Here is a 19596-nt window from a genome sequence, read left to right as displayed (position 1 = left end):
TAAACAGCTTCTGTCTCCCTCTTTGCAGCCAACCTTTACGTCACTGCCATCTTGTGGCCGCAAGACGGCAGTGACTTATTTGTGGAGACTTTAAAAGGAAGTCAGTGATTTGGAATCGTGTTTGACAAACTTTCATTAGGAAAGTCCAGATTTTCACTTGATTCCTGTTTTCCTCACGTGTTGGAGACTCACTCTGAAAGCATGTTTGATTTACATCATCATGTTGGGACATTTTCTTCATCAACTTATTTAGATAGAACTATAAATCCCTCGGGTGGGTTCCTCTGGAAAATTCAGTAAATTTATCTCTTATGGATCTATAAATTAGAGAGGCTGATGCTGTCAGAGGTGTAAACTCCCATCAGTTCACTGGATGGGCTTTTTGTAAGGTGACACTGCAGAGAAGCAGCTCTGAACAAACCATTATTTGTAACCAAAACGGTCAAAAGCTCATCTTAAAAATGAAGCCGTGACAAATGAATACAGAGCTCAGGTATGAGGTCCTTTTAATGTGTTCCTGTTTGAAGCTCATTGATTGCTTTGTGCTTATTCTCCTGTGTATTCGTCACTGTGAGATCCTTTCAGTGTTTGCTCCTGCTTTGAGCTGATTTCAAACATCATGTTGATGTTTGTGTTCACCTCCTGTACATCTGTGGTTTCATGTCTGTGGCTGCACTGTTTTTGACTTTCTATCACAGACACGTCAGCACTGACTAGCTTGAAGTCGAGGAAGACTGTGTCCAGCAGGAGGCTGAGTGGATCTCAAAGTCTTTGCCCCCCTGCAAAAACCTCCTCTCCCAGTGGGAGCTGGAGTGCCTTGGGTAAGAGTCGTGAACATATGTTCAGTATGCAGCCAGTATTCAGCTAAAGTCAGTGACTTGAAGAGCAACAGAAACATGTACAAGGAGGAGAAAATCTTCTGACTTCCTCCTCTTTGTACTCGTGTTTGAGATTGCCTAACCTGAAGCAGACGTGCTACATGAACCCCACTCTACAAGCATGATTGCTCTTTCCTTTATCCACCAAGTTTGCAAATCATTACCAGGAAATATAAACTAACCTTCTCTCTTCTTCACCGAGTTCCTCCGCTGAGTTCTCCGCTCGAGTGTGAGTCCTCTGAGCTATAGGCAGATGTAGCTGTCGCCAACAAGTCTTACCTCTGCCCTGTTAGACTTCACATTAACCTCAAGATGTTGAGCTGCAAAAAGTAGGAACATGGTAAACTTTGAATGTTTTAATGTTGCTGTTGATATTTCTTAATCACCGTGAGTCTGTACTGTTTGAAATTATGGGATTCTGCAGATGTGGTCTGCAGTTCTTTAGGTGGGAGGACTACCTTCTTACTTTCAGGTATGTGTGCAGGCACTGCTTTGACTTTCGGAGTCAAAAAGATCAAACTGCAGAGGGTTATTTACTGGACTTTTAGAATTAGTGAGACTGTAAATTATGTCATCACCTGCACTAATTGGAGGTCACTAATCCTGGCATGAGTAAACAAATTAAAGTCCTCAAACTAACTGAGAGAAGTAAAACTGACTGTTTTTTCTTATTTAGTGCAACAGCTCAAGTACTGAAACATACTGTAGCTTTCATCTGGCTGAGCCTTTTCTTTTTAGATTTATAACATTTACACACTGTGCCTGAGAGAAAACACACTTGGCTGACTGCAATAATATTCAAACGCCACTAGATGTCCCCCTAATGCCTCTTATCATCCAGCCTCTGTGTTGGTCTTCCAGTTCGGCCTTTTTTCAGTGTGGTTGTAGCCCATGGGGCTTGGCCTTTAATATGGAGATGGTACAAGGGCTTGCTCCAAACTGTGCCATAGGCCCTCTTCAGATCAGTCAAACATGGCACAAAACAGGTAGCCAATCAGAATTGCAAAACAGGAGCAAAAGAAACTGTTCGGCATTGGCAGAGAAGATTTGGTAAGTTTTTCATGGGCACAAACATCGCACTCAACTCTGCTGCCCAACCAACAAATGGGTTGAGCAGCAGCATCATTTGAGTGAAAAGGCGGGGCTCTAGAGTTCGACCAATTTCTCAACAGTGCAAAAAATAAAATAAAAAATAAAATAAAATCAAAAAATCAAAAATCGAATGGCCCCATTCGGCAAAAACAAAAAAACAAAAGTCTCCGCACTCTGATAGTCTCCATGTAATCATACAACAACAAACACACATTATGCCCATATCATGGTCTAAACCAATCAGAGATAGTCAGGGGCGGGACTTCTCTGATTGGCCGTGGTCCAGATATTTCTGTAGCTCTTCTTGTCTACATTTGAAAGTGCGGCGGATAGAGGGAGGTGAGTAGCGTGATTAACGCAATATCGATTCATTAAATCCTGAATCGACTTTTAAGTATAAACGTATTTTTGACAGAAACGCCAGAATCTCAGGTTAAAGCTCACAAAACTATTTCAACAACCACCAAACAGCTAAAACGGTAAATGAGAGCAGGTTAACGGATTCGACATAAAAACGTCAGAATCAGCGAGATGTCGGTTTTCTGACCTAACGGCACGTACACGGACACGCTGAAAGTCGAAAGCACAGATCCGGTCTTTGTGTTTACGTCACTTTTTTTGCGCTAGATTCTGATGCTGCAGGTTTTTTTTTTCGATCTCCAACCAAAACTGACTGAACCAGCAGCAAAAAAAGATCCAAACTATGCTTCACATTTGATAAACATCGTCACGAATTCCCTCTTACTTTTGCTGTTTTGCTTCCACCAAAAGCACATCTGGCACAGCTGCTCTCTTTCTCAGTATACTTCAAGAACAGTTTTCTGTCTCAAATCTGTTTTCTGCATTATTCGTTGGCTTATTACGCACAAGTTATGTACAGTGCTGTCGGCTACTGTTTTTGTTTTTGTTTTTCAAAAATGACCTCCACAAGAAAGCGTAATGTCTGCTGTTTAATAGCGAAGAAATTTCAACTTTTTAAATATTTACATTAAAATTAAATTTTTTCTAAATTATGCCAAATTACTGCTAAATGATCATAATTATAATATTTCTGAGTGTCTGAGGCAAAATTGAATCAAATCGAATCGGGACTTCGTGAATCAGAATCAAATGGATTATAGAAATCAGTGATGATACCCAGCCCTAGTGAGTAGCCTAGGCCCGACAGAAGTGGATGTAGCTGTGGGTAATGAGAAAAGATGAAAAGAAGGATTGATAACTTTTTCGTTAAGGCCTGATCTGTGTGAAATTCATAGCCAGTGCTCTGACACAGAGCCATCAACGCTGAAAAAGCACAGTGTATCCAGAAAGCTCATTATATGCTGCGCTAAATGCACTGCCCAAGTTTCCCCTCTCCCCACTGCCTTTAAGCAGTCAGCAGCAAACAGGTCGTCAGAGGAGGCCGATGTGATTAAGTTTAACATTGTCTACAATATTGCCAAAGAGTGCCAAAGTGCCAAAGCACTTTAAGCACAAGCACTTTTTAAGTAACTTATCCTTCCTATAGAACTGTGCTCCAAATAAAGAACTTTGTTAGTTAATCATTTACAAATCAATAATGTCTGTATGGACAGCAACTTAAAAAAAAAAGTGAACTTGATTAAGCAATGCGGTTGAAAAATTTGGGTGCACCTAGCCTTTGTTTTGTGCAGCATTTACAAGGTGTAAACCCACTTCCCTTTGGGGAAGGTTTTGTTTAAAGTTTGCTTGGTCACCTGGTTAGATTTACTGCTTCTGTGATTCTTGAGTCACTTGAGTCTTGTGATAGTCGTGAACAAAGCTGAACTTCTGTGTCTTTATCTTTTGAAGTTTTCATTGGAGACGATGCTTGACACGTACACACTGACATACGTCTACAGACGTAGACCTCCATTTGTGGTCGTAGGTAAGAACTGGTGCCACGCTGACCTCAGCAGGACCATCATCAGACAGATGACTTTAATATGTGTTCTGTTTTTGTCTCAGGATGTTTCCAGGTGATTTTGTTTGTCATGCACATTGCTCAGCTCATCATGGGTAAGCACAGGTGCACTCACTGTTAGACAGATGTAGACATTTTCATAAATGTATACAGTTAGGTATTTTTCTGTGTCCTAAAAGGAGCATTGAACCTCCATGACTGTCCCAGGGAGCCCTTTATTCCCATCTACCTGCTGGTGGTTGGAGTGGTGACCTTGCTGTTCTCCATCCTTCAGTGTCTCCGCAACTGCAGGAGCGCCTGGAGCTGCCTCGTTTCACTCTTCGTCTTCTGCTGGTTCATTGCTGGTAAGCTGAAAAATGGAAGAAAGCAGTTTTGTTTTGTTTGTTTGCTTCCCAGAAAGCAAATGTAAGACTCAGCATGTAGGTAAAACCTTCAGACATTCGCACCCAATTACTTCCTGATCTTACTGCTCATATGTTACTTCCACTGGTTGCCTTGGTTACCTCCTCCAGACCACACTATTTATGTGTGTTGCTGCATTGTTAAATAAACTAACACTGTCTGCACTTCAGTCAAATCTTGATTGTTTGATTTTAAATTCACTCTGCTGGTGAACAGAGGTAAATAAAATAATGTGGAACCCATTGATTTCATGTATGAAAGTTCTTGGTATGGGCAGCACCAAAAAACCAATAAAGCATGTGAGAGAAACAGATATGGTAGGTGTACCATAATAACAAACATTCATCAGCGTTATGTTAATGAATCACACAAGTGCACTGGAGAAAGAAAATAAATAATAGTCATGAAACTCTTCACTTCTATATTAAACATTTTATTTTTGCTCTGTCTTTCAGGAAACGTGTGGATCTACTCCGTCTATGAGCCCAACTACAATAAGACAGCGAGCCCGCATATGTACTGCGACAAAACACTCTACCTGTTTGCCTTCTGGACCATGAACCTGAACTACATCCTTTTAGGCTTCTCGCTCTTCTGTCCCTGTTGCTCGTGCTTTTTTGTTTTGCCTTTACCCTATGGTGAATAAACAAAAAGCAATGAATACTGTGGATGGTGGTTTATATTGAATAACGATTTAAAAAGTTATCTTACGTCATGTCGTAATATGACACGTTCATCATTGGCTGATGTGTTAACAGGTTCCTTTCATGTGAGAATATGAAAGTAAAGACATTTATGTCCTTGTATGCTGTTGTATTATTTTAAGCTTGATTTGTATGTTAAGTAATACTTTCACACACTTCGCATTTTCTGATTTGTCATCCTTCTGACGCTCTTATCTTTGATTTACCTGACATATACAGACAGCCTGAGCTCGTCTCACGGCTTCCTTTGTGTCTCTGTAGGCTTCATTACTAGCTCGTCATGATGCCAGAGAGTGATAGACCTCAACACACTTGCATACCTCAACCAATAAGTAAGAAAGTGATTTTGAACAGTTTTGCACACATCTGCTGCTGCTGCATGGTGTCATTTGTGAATGAAACCATATCGTGTCTGCTGTCCGTCAGATTTGATCTCCATGGTATTCTTCATCATGTTTGTTGTTCAGGGGATAGTTGGTAAGTGAGAGAGGCACTATAATCAGAATGAATTTATCTACATTCATTTAATGTGTTGGAAATAAAACTTGAAAATTGAAATAACATAATGAAATAATGAACTGTGGAACAGCAACTTGACACTCCTCATTTTCGTGTTTGTAGGATTTGTGCACATTAATAACTGTCCGAGGCGCCATTCATCCCCATCTATATGTTCCTCTGTGGTCTCATAATCGTCTTCTCTGTACTGAGCTGTTTGAAGAACTGGTGCAATATTTTCTGTTGCTAAATGAACAGACTAAATGAACAAGTAACTGAGAAATAGAAAATAATCCTCTCGATGACAAAGTTAGGATTTAGCTAAAGGAGTGGCTGATTGCAGATTCCTCTTAGAAACACTGGTTACAGCGATGTCACATATAGGACTCTATCCACCAGTTTTTGGGGTATATTTACGTGCGATCATAGCAACACCTACAATAAAAAGAAATAAAAATAAACAAATAAATAAATAAATGTGCAGAACAAAAAGAACTCAAATCTGACTTCTAGACAGCACATTTTTCTTCAAGTCATTTGCGCCACTTCTTCCAAGTCCAGCAAAGAACTGACTGCAATAACATGCAAAGACCACTAGATGTCCCCCTAATGCCTCAAATCACACAGCCCTTAATGCTTCATTTTTGATATTAAGCATTTATTTTATTTTATTTTAATTTATTTTGTTTTGTTTTATTTATCACACCAGCCTTCATCGTGGCTGTTGTTACTGTACTTGAAAGGATGATAGCATTACTACTACTACTGATAAGAATAAAATTAAACATTATTACTCCTTCCTGATCAGTTTATCCAGCTCCAGTGCTGATCCCCCAGCAGACCACAGTAAAGTACGCTGTGCTCACCACAGCTGACTGATGGAAAATCAACATCACTTTGCTGCACATGTTTAAGGATCACGGCTCTTACTGCACATCACCAAATCAGCGAGTGCTCTGCCCAGCCTCACACACTGTGTCCAGTTTGTCAGATAGTCAGTAATCCATGAGATGGTGCACGTGTTTACTGACACTTCCTGTTGTCCTCCTCTCAGTAGCAGCATCTGAATCTAGTTAAACGTATTTGAGGAATCAAAGGTGATCAATAACTCTAGTAACAAGCAGATGATTGCATCATCCACTGACAGATTTGTCCTGCAGAGCATCAGAGATGTTTTTACCTGGAGTCTTGGGTGGTTTAGCCACTCCAGCACCTTCACCAGATGTGATGTGAGGGTAGCTGGTTAATAGCCGTTAAGCTCTGATGGTGCTTACTTCTTTGGGTAGCAGATCCCAATATTTGAAAGTCAAAAAGTTGGCTTAATTTCTTTAGTTTAATACATTAAAAAAAACTTTGCGTGATCTCTCAAAGAGCTCACCTGTGGGAAATATCACATCTGCCAATGAAAGATGTTGCTGCGAAGGAATAATAAATTCCTTCACAGCAATTTTGAATAATAACTTCAAACTTGTGTCAAAAATTTCAAATTTTGTTTGGCAAAATGAATAAAAACTTCTCAACAGATGGGCCATGTCACATAAGGTTTATTTACTGTAACATGCCAATAAGAAATCTGAGTGTACCCAGTGTAAAAATGCTCAGTTAGTGCCTGATGACCTGAAGAAGATGTGGATGTCTTGCTTTTCATCATCATCCTCCATTGCTGATGCTAGCTGCAGCTCTGTCAGTGAATTTGGATTTCAGGCTCAACTACTGTACACTCTTCAGGTTTTAGATATATTTTCTGATTGACCGGGTGCTTTATCAGGTTTTATGTGTTGCCATGGTTATTTCTGAGAGCTTTGTCAAGTTATGAAAAGTTTAAACACGCATGAGACAACTTGCAGCTCACCACCGTTGTCTTGCCATCTTTGTTTGTTGGTCTTCAACACATCCGAAGATCGCTGCTCACTCCTCTGAAACTCTTGTTCTTCCTCTAATCCAGACGTGTTCTGGTACCAAAGTTTGACACCAGCTGATTTATTAGTACAGACGGTTGGTATCCTAAAAAGTAGAGTTTGGTATACAAACCTATTGTTTCTACTGTTGCGTCTCCTTCTTTGTAAGTCGGCCAGTGTGGTTGTGTTAGTCGCTCTGGCACAAACAGCACACCAAAGCTGATCCAAGTGTTCAGTAAGTTTGAGGTCAGGACTGCAGGCAGGTATTACCATCCAAACTCCACCTCTGTCAGGGCGAGCGTTGTAGCGATTGCCACTGGTTTCAGTCTTGTGTTCCCAGTGATGCGGATGCTGACGCACACTATCACAATGACTCAAAACTTTGCCTTAGTCTCTGTCATGGTATCTGTGTATCTTTACTGTTTCAAAAACAGTAACTGTAATTCAGAAAAAAAAGACTGATTTCGTGCAGTTTTCATTCATACTCACGATAAAATGAAAATGTACCTAAAGTAGGAGGAATTATCCTGGAATTTTGAACTGTTTGACATTTGCTGCACAGAACCAACAATACCAAAAACAGTTTGGGGTGTTGTTCTTTAAGGAATATGGCTGAAGAACAAGTATTAAAGTGAAAGTCACTGTAAAAGGAAGTGTAGACAGCAACACTTTCAATCTGACTGCACTATATATTGCCAACTTCTCGTGAAACCGTTCTCTTCAAAGGCAAAGACCTGTCAGCCGTGCAAACAGGTAGGCCTTAATCCAATCACTTAATACATTTAAGGTTTATTTGATAACTATTTGATATACATTTATATCCATTTGTTATTCTAGTCAGATTTTCGACATGCTGTATGTTCACTATCATTTCATTTTCACAGACTAACGAATAACTGTTTGTAATTTGCCATACTTATTCTAGACTTATCGTTTCTTTTACCGGACATATAGACAGCTTGAGCATATCTCACAGCCTTGTTTGTGTCTTTGTAGGTCCATTTATAATTAGTCATAATGCCAGAGAGTGAAAGACCTTATTTCACCTGGATACGTCAAACAATAGGTGAGAGAATGATTTAAAATGTTTTTGCACACGTCTGCGGCTGCAGCTTGGAGTCATTTGTGACTGAAATCACTTTGTGTCTGCCTTCCTTCAGCTTGCACCTTGCTGGTTTACCACATCATGTTTTTTCTTCAGGCGATCACTGGTAAGTGACAGACGCTCCATATTCAGATTGCATTCCTTTTAAATGTATTTTATGAAAACAATGTTTAAAAAAATGAAATAACCAAAATGATGTAATAACCATTTGACCGTCTTTATTTTCATACTTGTGGTTTGCAGGATTGGTGCACATTGATGATTGTCGAATCGACCCCTTCATCCCCGTCTATCTGTCTGGTTATGGATTCATAGCCGTGTTCTGGTTGTGGTCTAAGAGGTGGTGTGGTATCATCCTTTGGTCTGCATCCATCGCCATTGTCTTTATGTGGTTCATCATGGGTAAGCGTTATAAATTATACAGTTTCTTAACAGTGCAGTACTGAGAAATATTACACATAGTCTGCATAGCATAAAAAAATAGCAACACGAAAACCCAGAGATTTTTCACAAGAGTAAAATTATTGGTGATTATTGGTGAAATATCCCTATTGCTGCTTTGTGCTTGCTTGAAGTGTAAGAAGTTCCCATCACTCTTATTTCCTTTTACATGATCACAGTTTTAAATAATAAAGTTATTGTAGATGCAAATAATCTTCATGAGATTAATATGACTGAAGGTCAGGCTTCAGGCTGTAATGAATGCTAATACAAAAGAAGAGTCACAATTCACAAACTGTGATGTGTTGTTTTCTGCTGCTTTCAAGTGGCTGAAATTCACTGGTGCAGCTTTTAAGAAGAAGAGCTTTGAAACTAAATAGAAATAAATAATTGAATAATTGATTCCATGCTCCCTCTGTTCCGTTTCTTCCTTGTCACTCTTGTCTCTGTGCTCCATGGTCTGTTTTTGTGCCTCCCTAAACCTGTCGTGTCCACGTCGCTGTGTCAAATCTGCTTTTCTGCTTCCTGTTTTATTTTGACAGTCTCCCGTCGGGGTGCGTAATGTCCTGTTTTGCCCACCTCAAAAAAGACATGTCAGCCGTGTCTCCCAGCTGTTTCCTCTTGTTCACCACTTGTATTTAGTGTCTGCGTCTTTCCCTGCTCATCGTCTTGTCGTACCCTGTGTGCGCGCATTTGTGTCTTCTTTTCCTGCCTCCTGCACAAAGACCATGACGGTAGCCAATCATGATCAAGCTTTCTTAACTGATTCCTTTATATTTCCCCAGGTACCATTCGCATCTACTCCGTTTATCAACCTGACTACAACAAGAACACTAAAGACCCCGATCATTACTGCGACAAGACTCTCTACCTGTTTGCATTTTGGACCACCAACCTGGCCTTTGTCCTCTTAGCTGTTCTTTTTTTCTCATATTCTTTAGCTGTTTATTTTCTGATAGAAAGTGATGACAGTGAGGCTCAAACGCTGCTTGGGGATAACCAAAATAATGCAATGTTTATAGTTAATTTTTTTCAGAGGTAAATCTCATTGAGACATGAGGTCTCTATTTTCAAGAGCAACCTAAACATGACTGAATCGAAATCATAATTCACTTACTTTAACTTATATACAGCCAATTCACAACAATAGTAAAAACAGCTAAAGTGCTCTGTATCATAAAGACCTCACAATACTAAAACTTGAAACCTGAAACGTTTGCAATTACCATGTAATTACCAACTAATGATTTATGTCTAGTCACCCCCCCCCCACCCCCAATTTATCTAGCCCTCTTTCCTTTGAAAAGTATATATGCTGTAATTTTTATGTATGTTAATGATATCCATGTGTGAGTTATGTTTTATTTACTTGTAAATAAAAGAAAATAAGAATAACATAACGTTGTTTTATTAGCCTTATTGTATCTTCTTCAGTTTTCATATTTCATATTTTATGCATACAGATCATACATAGGGCTGGGTATCGTCACTGATTTCTAGAATCGATTAAATTCCGATTCACAAGGTCCCGAATCGATTCGATTCGATTCAATTAGAATCTGGGAAATTTTGCCTCAGACAGTCAGAAATATTATAATTCAGATCAGTACATTTACATATTTTTGTATCTATAAAAAGGAAGCTGACACTTTCGAGACTTTATCAAAGGTGTGAGCATCACAGCAGGTGCCTTTGTGTCAAAGTAGCTGAAGATAAAACACAGAAAAACATGAAGGTGATTTTCCTGGCCTGGGATTTTACAAAAATATTCTGCAGTACATCAAAAACAAAAGAAAACCATTAATCAACATATGAACATTACCTCTGACGTTACAGCGGTTTTATTACAGACACAGCTAAGCGTTTTGCATTTTGCATAATTTTAAAAAGTTTACATTTGTTTAGAAGCCTATTGACCAGCAGAAATGAGGCTTTATTTTCGGAAGTAAGTAAAAGGAAAAAAAAAACATCGGCCGACAGCGCTGTAAACAATGGTAGACATGTGGTAACAAGCAAGCGAATAATGCAGAAAACAGATTTTTAGACTGGAAACTGTTCTTGAAGTATACTGAGAAAGAGAGAGCTGTGCATGAAGTGTGATTTTATCGTGGTGGAAACAAAACAGCAAAAGTCAGAGGGAATTCATGACGATGTTTATGTGAAGCTTAGTTTGGATCTTCTTTTGCTGCTGGTTCGGTCAATAATGTTTGGAGAGAGATCAAACTAACAGCTTTAGAATCAGCGCAAAAAGGGCGTAAACACAAAGCGCGGACCCGCTGAAACATCAGAATCTGCGAGCTATCGGCTTTCAGCCCCGACCGTGTCCAGGCGGTCGGGTGAGAAAGGCGACATCTCACTGATTCTGATCTGCGCTTTGTGTTTACGTCTTTGTGCAGAAGCTGCTCTCATTTACTGTTTTAAATGTTTGGTGGTTGTCGAAATTTTGTGAGGTTTAACCTGAGATTCTGGCGTTTTGGGCAAAATAAATTAAAATCAAAAAAATCGATTCCACGTTATCCATGCCAGAATAGATTTTAATTGATAAATCGATTATAAAAACCCACCCCTAGACGCAAATATATTATATTGTGACAACATAAACAACATAAAAAAATCTGATGGTACTTAAGCGGAACTCGAATGAAAAGCCAGGGTTTAAAAAATGATTTTCAAGATTTAATTAATTCTATTATTTAAAAATTATTCTTGGTATTATATGTTAGCAAATGTAGATCAAATCATTAACTTCAATGGATTGTAGAAAAGACGCAAAAGGGAACAAGTTATTTTCTGATGACCTTCTGTCTGCGCTGGCAGTTTATGATGCACACTCATGTTCTTATTCTGCAATTTACAGAAGCTAATATTAAACACCATGGGCTGGTTAATGGATAAATCGATTATCAAAACCCACCCCTAATCATACACTCATTAGTGTGATTTTTCCCCCTGAAAAACCAAAGGAAATTGCTCAATACATTTTTAAACAATTTAAAAAGACAGTGGAACTGAAAACAGAGAAAATGAGGGAGAAAGTTAAAGTTTGGCCTGTTTGAAATGTACCCGTTTGTTCAGAGATGAAACACCACAAAAGTTTAAAGAATAACTATCTCAGATGGTGTAAATGTGTGTAAAATAATGTTTCTGTATATAATTTGATGGGAGCTTATGGAAACTATCTGTTGTGGCATGTAACATGCTGTGCCAGCTTTTCACACCAGCACACTTCATCTTTTTACTATCAGTCTGGAAACATTAGCAGGGAAATAAGAACTGACTCGTGAAACTGAAAGCAGATGACACTGTTTGATGGTTTGCTCTTTGGTTTGGTCAGTTTTTCTTACAGGGGAAGTCGTTCTCTTCACTCTCAAAGCAGTTCTCTAAAAGGCATTTTTCATTAGACAGACTCACCTGTATATAATATACTAAAACAATCAAAACCTTTTTCACATTTGTCAAAACATGAATATAGCTAATGCAGAATAAATAATTTTCAGAAACAAAAATTAAATGTGAAGGATTTAAAAAAAAAAAAAAAATTTTTTACTAAATAAATAAAATGAAGAAAAGCAAAATAGAGTCAAATTAAACTATTTGCATAAAAAAAACAAAGGAAAAATAAACAATCTGAGAACACAGCGCCAACCAACTTTATTAGGTACACCTGCTCTACTGCTCATTACAGTAATCCAAATAAACCAATCAGCTTTCCGCAGCATCTTAAACTGAGAAGTGCGTTAACATAGTAACCAAATAGTAGTGAAGTATGTGGAGAAACAATGAGAATGTGAAAGACTTCATCATAAAAACCATGAAGAACCATGAACCATGAAGAGGCCGCTAGGAAAACTACAACCACCTGCAGAGGGTCAGGCAAGCCCTGAGGAGTCAGCTGAACCGGAAGAACAAGATCCGGGCAATCGACACATACCCCAGTGATCAGGTACCCTGCTGGGATAATAAGTGGGCTATAGGAAGAGACAGAGGCCGGCAGGCCCAGCAGAAAAAGGAAGCTCCTGACCGTGCACATTTAGTGAACACCTCATACAGCAGAAAGAAGAAAAGCAAGGAGAAGAACCATCATGGAGAGGCAGCCACCTACAACCATACAAGCAACAGATAGAAGGAGTGACTGATATAAAAAAAACCCCCAAAAGAAACACACAATCCAGAACCCCAGGTGCAGGCTGTCCAGAGATAATCCAAGGTGCAAGATGCCAACAAGCTGGGCAAACATCCAACACAAACTGTTTTGATGAGTCATCACATACAAGTGTCATGGTCCCTGTGTCTACCCGGCTGGCTCAGTGAGGCTACATGTATTAGTTATTGTTTTTTCCTTGTCTCTCGCTTGTGGTGTTTTTTGTTTGTAAAGAAACCTTTGCCCTTTACTCCGAATCTGCACTTGAGTCAGTTTTTGACAACGAGTAAGAAGTGCATCAACACAGTAATAAATATCTTTAGTAGCAAATCATCCATAATTACAGTAAAAGTGTGTATAAAAACAATGCGAAAGGCTCATGTAGGTGTGGAAATGCAATACTGATTTAAGAACACCATTAAGAGTGCTTATCATGACCTTTCTCCTTTGAGAATTGCAATAAGACAATCAAGAAAAACCGTGACACATGTTATGCTTTTCATGGTGTGTTATTTTCCTCAGCATTCATTAAAAAAAGCCAAAGAAATAATTAATACACTTTATCAAACAAAATGCATTCTTATTGTGTTTACTTAGTGATGATGTTGGGGAACTCGTCTTTATCCATTACAGCATAAATGTAAAACTAAGTAGATCAGAAATACAGTTATTGAGAAAAAACAGAGCAATGTAACAAATAATGAGTGTATCAGGCAGTGTAGTCAGTTCTGGTGATACTTTGTCCTTGGTATCTGTTTAAAGATTATGTATCTGTTTAAAGCTGTAATTTTTTATGCAGCTTTAAATAGATACATAATCTATAAAGACTTGGTCCTGAGCTAAAACATCTCATTTGGAAATTAGTTTATGTTCTGATTTACTGAATGAAATGATTTTTGTTAAGTTATGACAATACAACTTTTTCAGCTTCATTTCACTATTTTTTAGCCTAACCAAACATTACTATCTGAGATCTTTTTTACTTTATTTCTACAGGTAATGTGATCGCGATCTTCTCCATTTATGAACCAAACTACAACAAGAACACAACAAAAACTGATTCGTACTGCAACAAATCGCTCTACCTGTTTGCATTTTGGAGCACCATCCTGACCTACGTGCTGTTTGCTGCACTCGTTTACATTTGTTGCTGCTGTAAGGAAAAACCGGCTGATGATAATGAGGCTCTGCTGCGGAGATAAAAAGAAAAGAATAAAGATAGCTGACATGAAAACATAGGCACACACAGCGGATCACAATCAGCATGTTTGGTGGTATTATGATTTTTACTGATCACTTTGGTGCAAAATCAAACCAGAAATGTTATTTTCACTACTCTTAATGCACTTCTCAAATTTGTAATACATTTCCCCCACACATGATAGCTTAATGCCTAATCTGATTGTTTCTACACACACTTACAAGTACAGAAATAGTAAAAAGTTTTTATTCATTCATCACAGAGTTGAAGTGATTCACTGACTCTTCATGTTTTGACATATTTGAAAAAGGTTTTATTTGTTTTAGTGACTCTGTGTTATGAAACTCAGAAGTGCATAAAGAGTGCTGAGAATGACTTTCCTTTGTGCCGAAGTGATGGAGAAAAACTGTAGTGAGTGTTTTTCCATGCGTGTTCCATGTACGGTATATTGTCAAAAGTGTTCACTCACCCATTCAAAACAATGAATTCTGTTGTTCCACTCAAGTTCAATGGATTTGTGTCTTATGTACTTTTAGCAAACATATTACAGGAACATGCGTTTGATCTGTTGATCTTTTAGAGAAATATCACAGTGAGGTTTAGCAATTAATGTTTTTACATTTAATCTCCTCAAATGATTCTCAAACATCATCGGGTATTATAAATATTATTTTTATTGTTTGTCAGGCTTGGTGGTTGCTGTGTTTTTCCATTATTGTTTAAGTTGTTACAAACTTAGAGCTCCTGGAGTTTCCCAAAAGTATGAGTATGTCAGGCTGAACTGTCAGAAACTAGAAAACAACATATAGAGAATATTAATTTGATGAAGTCATGCAGACAAAGCAAGAAGTCTTCAGTCAAAATGTTCATTAAACGGTTATGTTACATTAAGAGGAAACTACTTTTTATGTTTGACTTCTTTGACCATGTTCTCAGTGATTTCAGAGGATTATTGCGAATACAGTGCCGGCATTTTGTTGTTGAGAATAAATAATCGGAACTTTCCCTCCTTTCGTTTAAAGTTTTCTGAATGTAAACAAAAATGTTGTGTGATATAAATCATAGCTTAATGAAATCCATATGTGAGCTTCTTAATTTGGGAATATCCCAGCTATTAACTTTTTGTTTATCTGAAAAAATAAATTAAATAAAAAACAAAAATTCATGTAATCGTCCTATTTTTTATTTCATAGTTTAGTACAGTGCTGTAGCTTCTTTATTCTTTGTCAATTTAATTAATTGGCATAATATTTTTTTAACTGAACCAAAAAATGTGTCAATATGGAAACTGAAAACAGGGAAAGTATTTTGGAAAAGCAGACAAATCTCGTGCTGCCTCAAAACCAGTGAAAAAAACCTCAGACAGGGAAGACTCAGTGGTTTAGACCAAATAAGGGGAAGTGCTCGTAAATTCACTTCTCAAAGTAATTTTATCCTAGAAGTTTGGTCTGCTTGAAATGTATAGGGAGCTTTGAAAGAAAGTGACTGGACTTCTTTTTGTGAAACTTAAACTTTCTGTCCAAGCTTCTCAGACCATGATCTGGGATGAAAACCCACACAGCCTGTTTGCAAAGTATCTATACTGATTCAGAGTTGATACCAAGAGTTTGTCTGTCTATGGGGCAAGACTGAACTGAGTGTGCAGGTCTGGTGGTGAAGTAAGCTTGCCGGGGCCTTAGCAACGCAGATGGAGGAAATCTGGAGGCCCGCTGGGAGGCCAGTGGCTGAGACAGAGGAACTGGGGACCAGCAGAGGAGGATGAGACGTAGTGTTGGGGAAGGATCCTCATCCTCAAACCACTGGCTTCTTAAAAAGGAAGCCAAGCTGGACGAGAAAAAAAACCCTCTATGGCAGTTTAGATGTCCTCTACATATTTGGTATCTAACACTGAGCACTGATTCAACTCATCATCTTCAAATTAAACTTTCTTAATCAAAGTATACTGATAAAAAATAAAGGAAGAGCATAGCATCAAGTCAGTTAAACTTCTTGGCTACTAATCTGATCATTTAAGTAACAGAGGCGATTCAGGGACCATACGAATTGAGCTACTTAACACTGGTAGCTCAATATGAACCATACAAAGAGCTGTTTGAAGTCCAAAACCTGAATTCCTCAAGTAATACTACAAGAAAATTCAGATATATAGTCTGAAAACGCTGTACGCTTCATATTTCTGACACAAAAAGACAAACAAATGAACAATAAAACAATGTTTTTTTTCCCTTCTTGTTATTAATTTAACCTTTTAGTTTTTATGTAATGTTGCTGACATACACATGAGTAAAAATATAATTATCCCAGTGAATCACTGTACTCCTCACCCAAATAACATTAGTGGAAAGGGAAGATTGAGAGCAAGCACTAGTGAAAGACGCTGTAAAAGGAAGTTGAAACGTGCTCACATGCCCATGTTACATGTGGCCATGTTCTCTATCTTTAAAGCAGTCCAGACAGACACACAAACAGGTAGGTCTGCAACTATCTGCTTAATGCTTTCACATAATGGATTTTAATTTGTAACTATTTTGAAATACACATGAAGTTGTTTTTTAACATGCTAATTTCTTGTAGAAACATCTGTTTGTTGAGCTGCTTTTGTTATCCGGTAAGAAAGCATTCATAATTTCTCTTTTACAAACTAATATCTATGATTAAAAAATTTTCTGATAGCCTTGCACTCTAAAGAGTAAGTAAAAAGTAAATAACTTTCTACCTTTACATTTTCTTATTTTTCTTTGTAAATCATTTTCATTTATAACCTAATCAGAATAACAGGAATGGAAACATTAGGAGGCTATCTTGTGGCTCACTTTGTGTCTTTATAGGTTAGATTCAAAACTAGTTACAATGCAGGGGAGTCAGAGACCACAATTCATCTGTGGACTGAGATGCATAACAATAGGTGAGAGAGTGATGTGTTAAGTTTTTGCAGACATTTAAAGTTGGTGGATACTGATTTGGGACTGAAAACATGCTGTATTTGCCTCCTTCAGGGCTTATTTTGTTTCTTTTTTACTTAATATTCATTGGCCAAGGGGCGATTGGTAAGCAAGAGATGCTCATATTCCCATTCGGAGATTGAATTTATGTGAATTTATTTTTATGAGCCAGACAATGTTTGAAAAAAATCAAATCTTTATCTTTGCACCCCACAGGTTCAGGTGTGTTTCAATGTCCCAGACAGCCTTTTATCTCCCTCTACATGTCCCTGTATGGGATCATACCGGTCTTCTTGGCACTGAGCTTATGGTGTAACTGGTGCAACAGTGTCTGTTGGTCTGTAACCACCATCTTCTTCTGTTGCTGGTTAATTGCTGGTAAGCTTTAAAAAAAAAAGTGTCAATTTTTGCAAATTATTAGCTCACAGTCTTGGCTGGAGTGAGAACAAGATGGTTTCTTACTCCAAAACCCCCCAAATTTAACATGTTTTATTGATTTCCCCCATGAGTTTAGAGAAAACATAAACAACATAAACTACAGATTCTAATGCATTTTTTTTTTCAATTGTACAGGGTGGGCCATTTATATGGATACACCATAATAACATGGGAATGGTTGGTGATATTAAAGTCCTGTTTGTGGCACATTAGTATATGTGAGGGGGCAAACTCCTCAAGATGGGTGGTGACCATGGTGGCCATTTAGAAGTCGGCCATCTTGGATACAACTTTTGTTTTTCCAATAGGAAGAGGGCCATGTGACACATCAAACTTATTGGTAATGTCACAAGAAAAACAATGGTGTGCTTGGTTTCAACATAACTTTATTCTTTCATGAGTTATTTACAAGTTTCTGACCACTTATAAAATGTGTTCAATGTGCTGCCCATTGTGTTGGATTGTCAATGCAACCCTCTTCTCCCACTCTTCACACACTGATAGCAACACCGCAGGAGAAATGCCAGCACAGGCATCCAGTATCCGTAGTTTCAGGTGCTGCACATCTCGTATCTTCACACCATAGACAATTGCCTTCAGATGACCCCAAAGATAAAAGTCTAAGGGGGTCCGATCGGGAGACCTTGGGGGCCATTCAACTGGCCCACGACGACCAATCCACTTTCCAGGAAACTGTTCATCTAGGAATGCTCGGACCTGGCACCCATAATGTGGTGGTGCCCATTCTGCAAATTCTGTGCGCCGATCTGGGTCATCCTCGTTGAGATGCTGCAGTAGCTGGAGTTTGTAAGGGTGCCATTCGTGAGTAGCTAATATCCGCCGAAGGGATGTTCAACTAATGCCACTCTCCAGTGACATGCGGCGAGTGCTACGCTGTGGGCTCTTGCTGAATGAAGCTAGGACAGCCGCTGATGTTTCTTCATTAGTGACAGTTTTCTTGCGTCCACATTTTGGCAAATCTAACACTGAACGATTTTCATGAAACTTAGCAAGCAGTTTGCTGACTGTAGCATGGAGATGGGTGGTCTCGTAGGGTGTCTTGCATTGATATCTGCTGCAATGACCCGGTTACTGCGTTCACCAGATATCAACACAATTTCAATTTCAACAAAGAGAAACTTGTAAATAACTCATGAAAGAATAAAGTTACGTTGAAACCAAGCACACCATTGTTTGTCTTGTGACATTACCAATAAGTTTGATGTGTCACATGGCCCTCTTCCTATTGGAAAAACAAAAGTTGTATCCAAGATGGCCGACTTCTATATGGCCACCATGGTCACCACCCATCTTGATGAGTTTGCCCCCTCACATATACTAATGTGCCACAAACAGGACTTTAATATCACCAACCATTCCCATGTTATTACGGTGTATCCATATAAATGGCCCACCGTGTATGTATGAGATTTGGGATACCCTTAAAAGGGTCATCTCAGGCACACAGATGTGACTGTTAGCACAGATGCGCCCCCCCCCCCCCCAAAAAGTCTTGATTTTAAAGGTCTTTTATGCTTTTCTTTTGAGTTGTTTTTTTTTTTTAAATAAATGTATTTCAGCAATTTTGAAAAAAAAAAAAAGCTTAAATCCAGTTCTGTATTTATGAAGAGGACGTGCAGGTCTGCAACACTAAATTTATTATCTGAGACAATGAATCTTTATTTATTTATTTTTACAGGTAGTATTGTCATCTACTCCATTTATGAACCCAACTACGACAAGACTACAGCGCAGCCTGATCTCTACTGCAACAAGGCTTTCTACCTGTGTGCATTTTGGCTCACCAACGTGACCTACATGCTGTTAGCACTGCTCTTTTTATCGTGTTGCTGTTGTAGACAACGAGAGGCCGATGGTGATAATGAGACTCAAACACTTGTGCGGTAATAAATAGAGACGAAGCAAACTTAATTA

At 38.5% G+C, this 19596-nt stretch overlaps 1 protein-coding gene across 4 annotated transcripts; it reads left to right on the top strand.

Annotated features, from left to right (window-relative positions):
* The first annotated feature begins 2227 nt into the window (after positions 1 to 2227).
* LOC146675016 (transmembrane protein 272-like) lies at positions 2228 to 10249 on the top strand. 4 transcript variants are annotated; one of them, XM_085399802.1, is made up of 8 exons: positions 2228 to 2309; positions 3780 to 3855; positions 3936 to 3986; positions 4071 to 4235; positions 4749 to 8459; positions 8554 to 8604; positions 8742 to 8900; positions 9725 to 10249. In XM_085399802.1, exons 2-5 carry the CDS (start codon positions 3795 to 3797, stop codon positions 4937 to 4939), a joined length of 468 nt encoding a protein of 155 aa, XP_085255928.1. In that variant the 5' UTR covers positions 2228 to 2309; positions 3780 to 3794; the 3' UTR covers positions 4940 to 8459; positions 8554 to 8604; positions 8742 to 8900; positions 9725 to 10249. The 4 variants fall into 4 exon arrangements, with proteins under 4 accessions (XP_085255928.1, XP_085255929.1, XP_085255927.1 ...); XM_085399803.1 differs by having other exon boundaries at positions 2247 to 2309; positions 4099 to 4235; XM_085399801.1 differs by lacking the exons at positions 2228 to 2309; positions 3780 to 3855; positions 3936 to 3986; positions 4071 to 4235 and having other exon boundaries at positions 4936 to 5329; positions 5424 to 8459.
* The last annotated feature ends 9347 nt before the right edge of the window (positions 10250 to 19596 follow it).

This window comes from Rhamphochromis longiceps, linkage group LG3 (genome assembly GCF_057381845.1).
Source record: "Rhamphochromis longiceps isolate RC_006_pf linkage group LG3, R_longiceps_female_GT1.1, whole genome shotgun sequence".
Classification (NCBI taxonomy): domain Eukaryota; kingdom Metazoa; phylum Chordata; class Actinopteri; order Cichliformes; family Cichlidae; genus Rhamphochromis; species Rhamphochromis longiceps.
The sequence above is the reverse complement of the archived record's forward strand: the minus strand, read 5'-3'. Positions and strand labels throughout refer to the sequence as shown.

Coding starts and splice junctions, on each gene's coding strand:
- LOC146675016 (XM_085399801.1), top strand. CDS start 8,411: ATGCCAGAGAGTGAAAGACCTTATTTCACCTGGATACGTCAAACAATA. Junction 8,460..8,553: donor CTGGATACGTCAAACAATAG/GTGAGAGAATGA, acceptor GCCTTCCTTCAG/CTTGCACCTTGCTGGTTTAC. Junction 8,901..9,724: donor CTTTATGTGGTTCATCATGG/GTAAGCGTTATA, acceptor ATATTTCCCCAG/GTACCATTCGCATCTACTCC.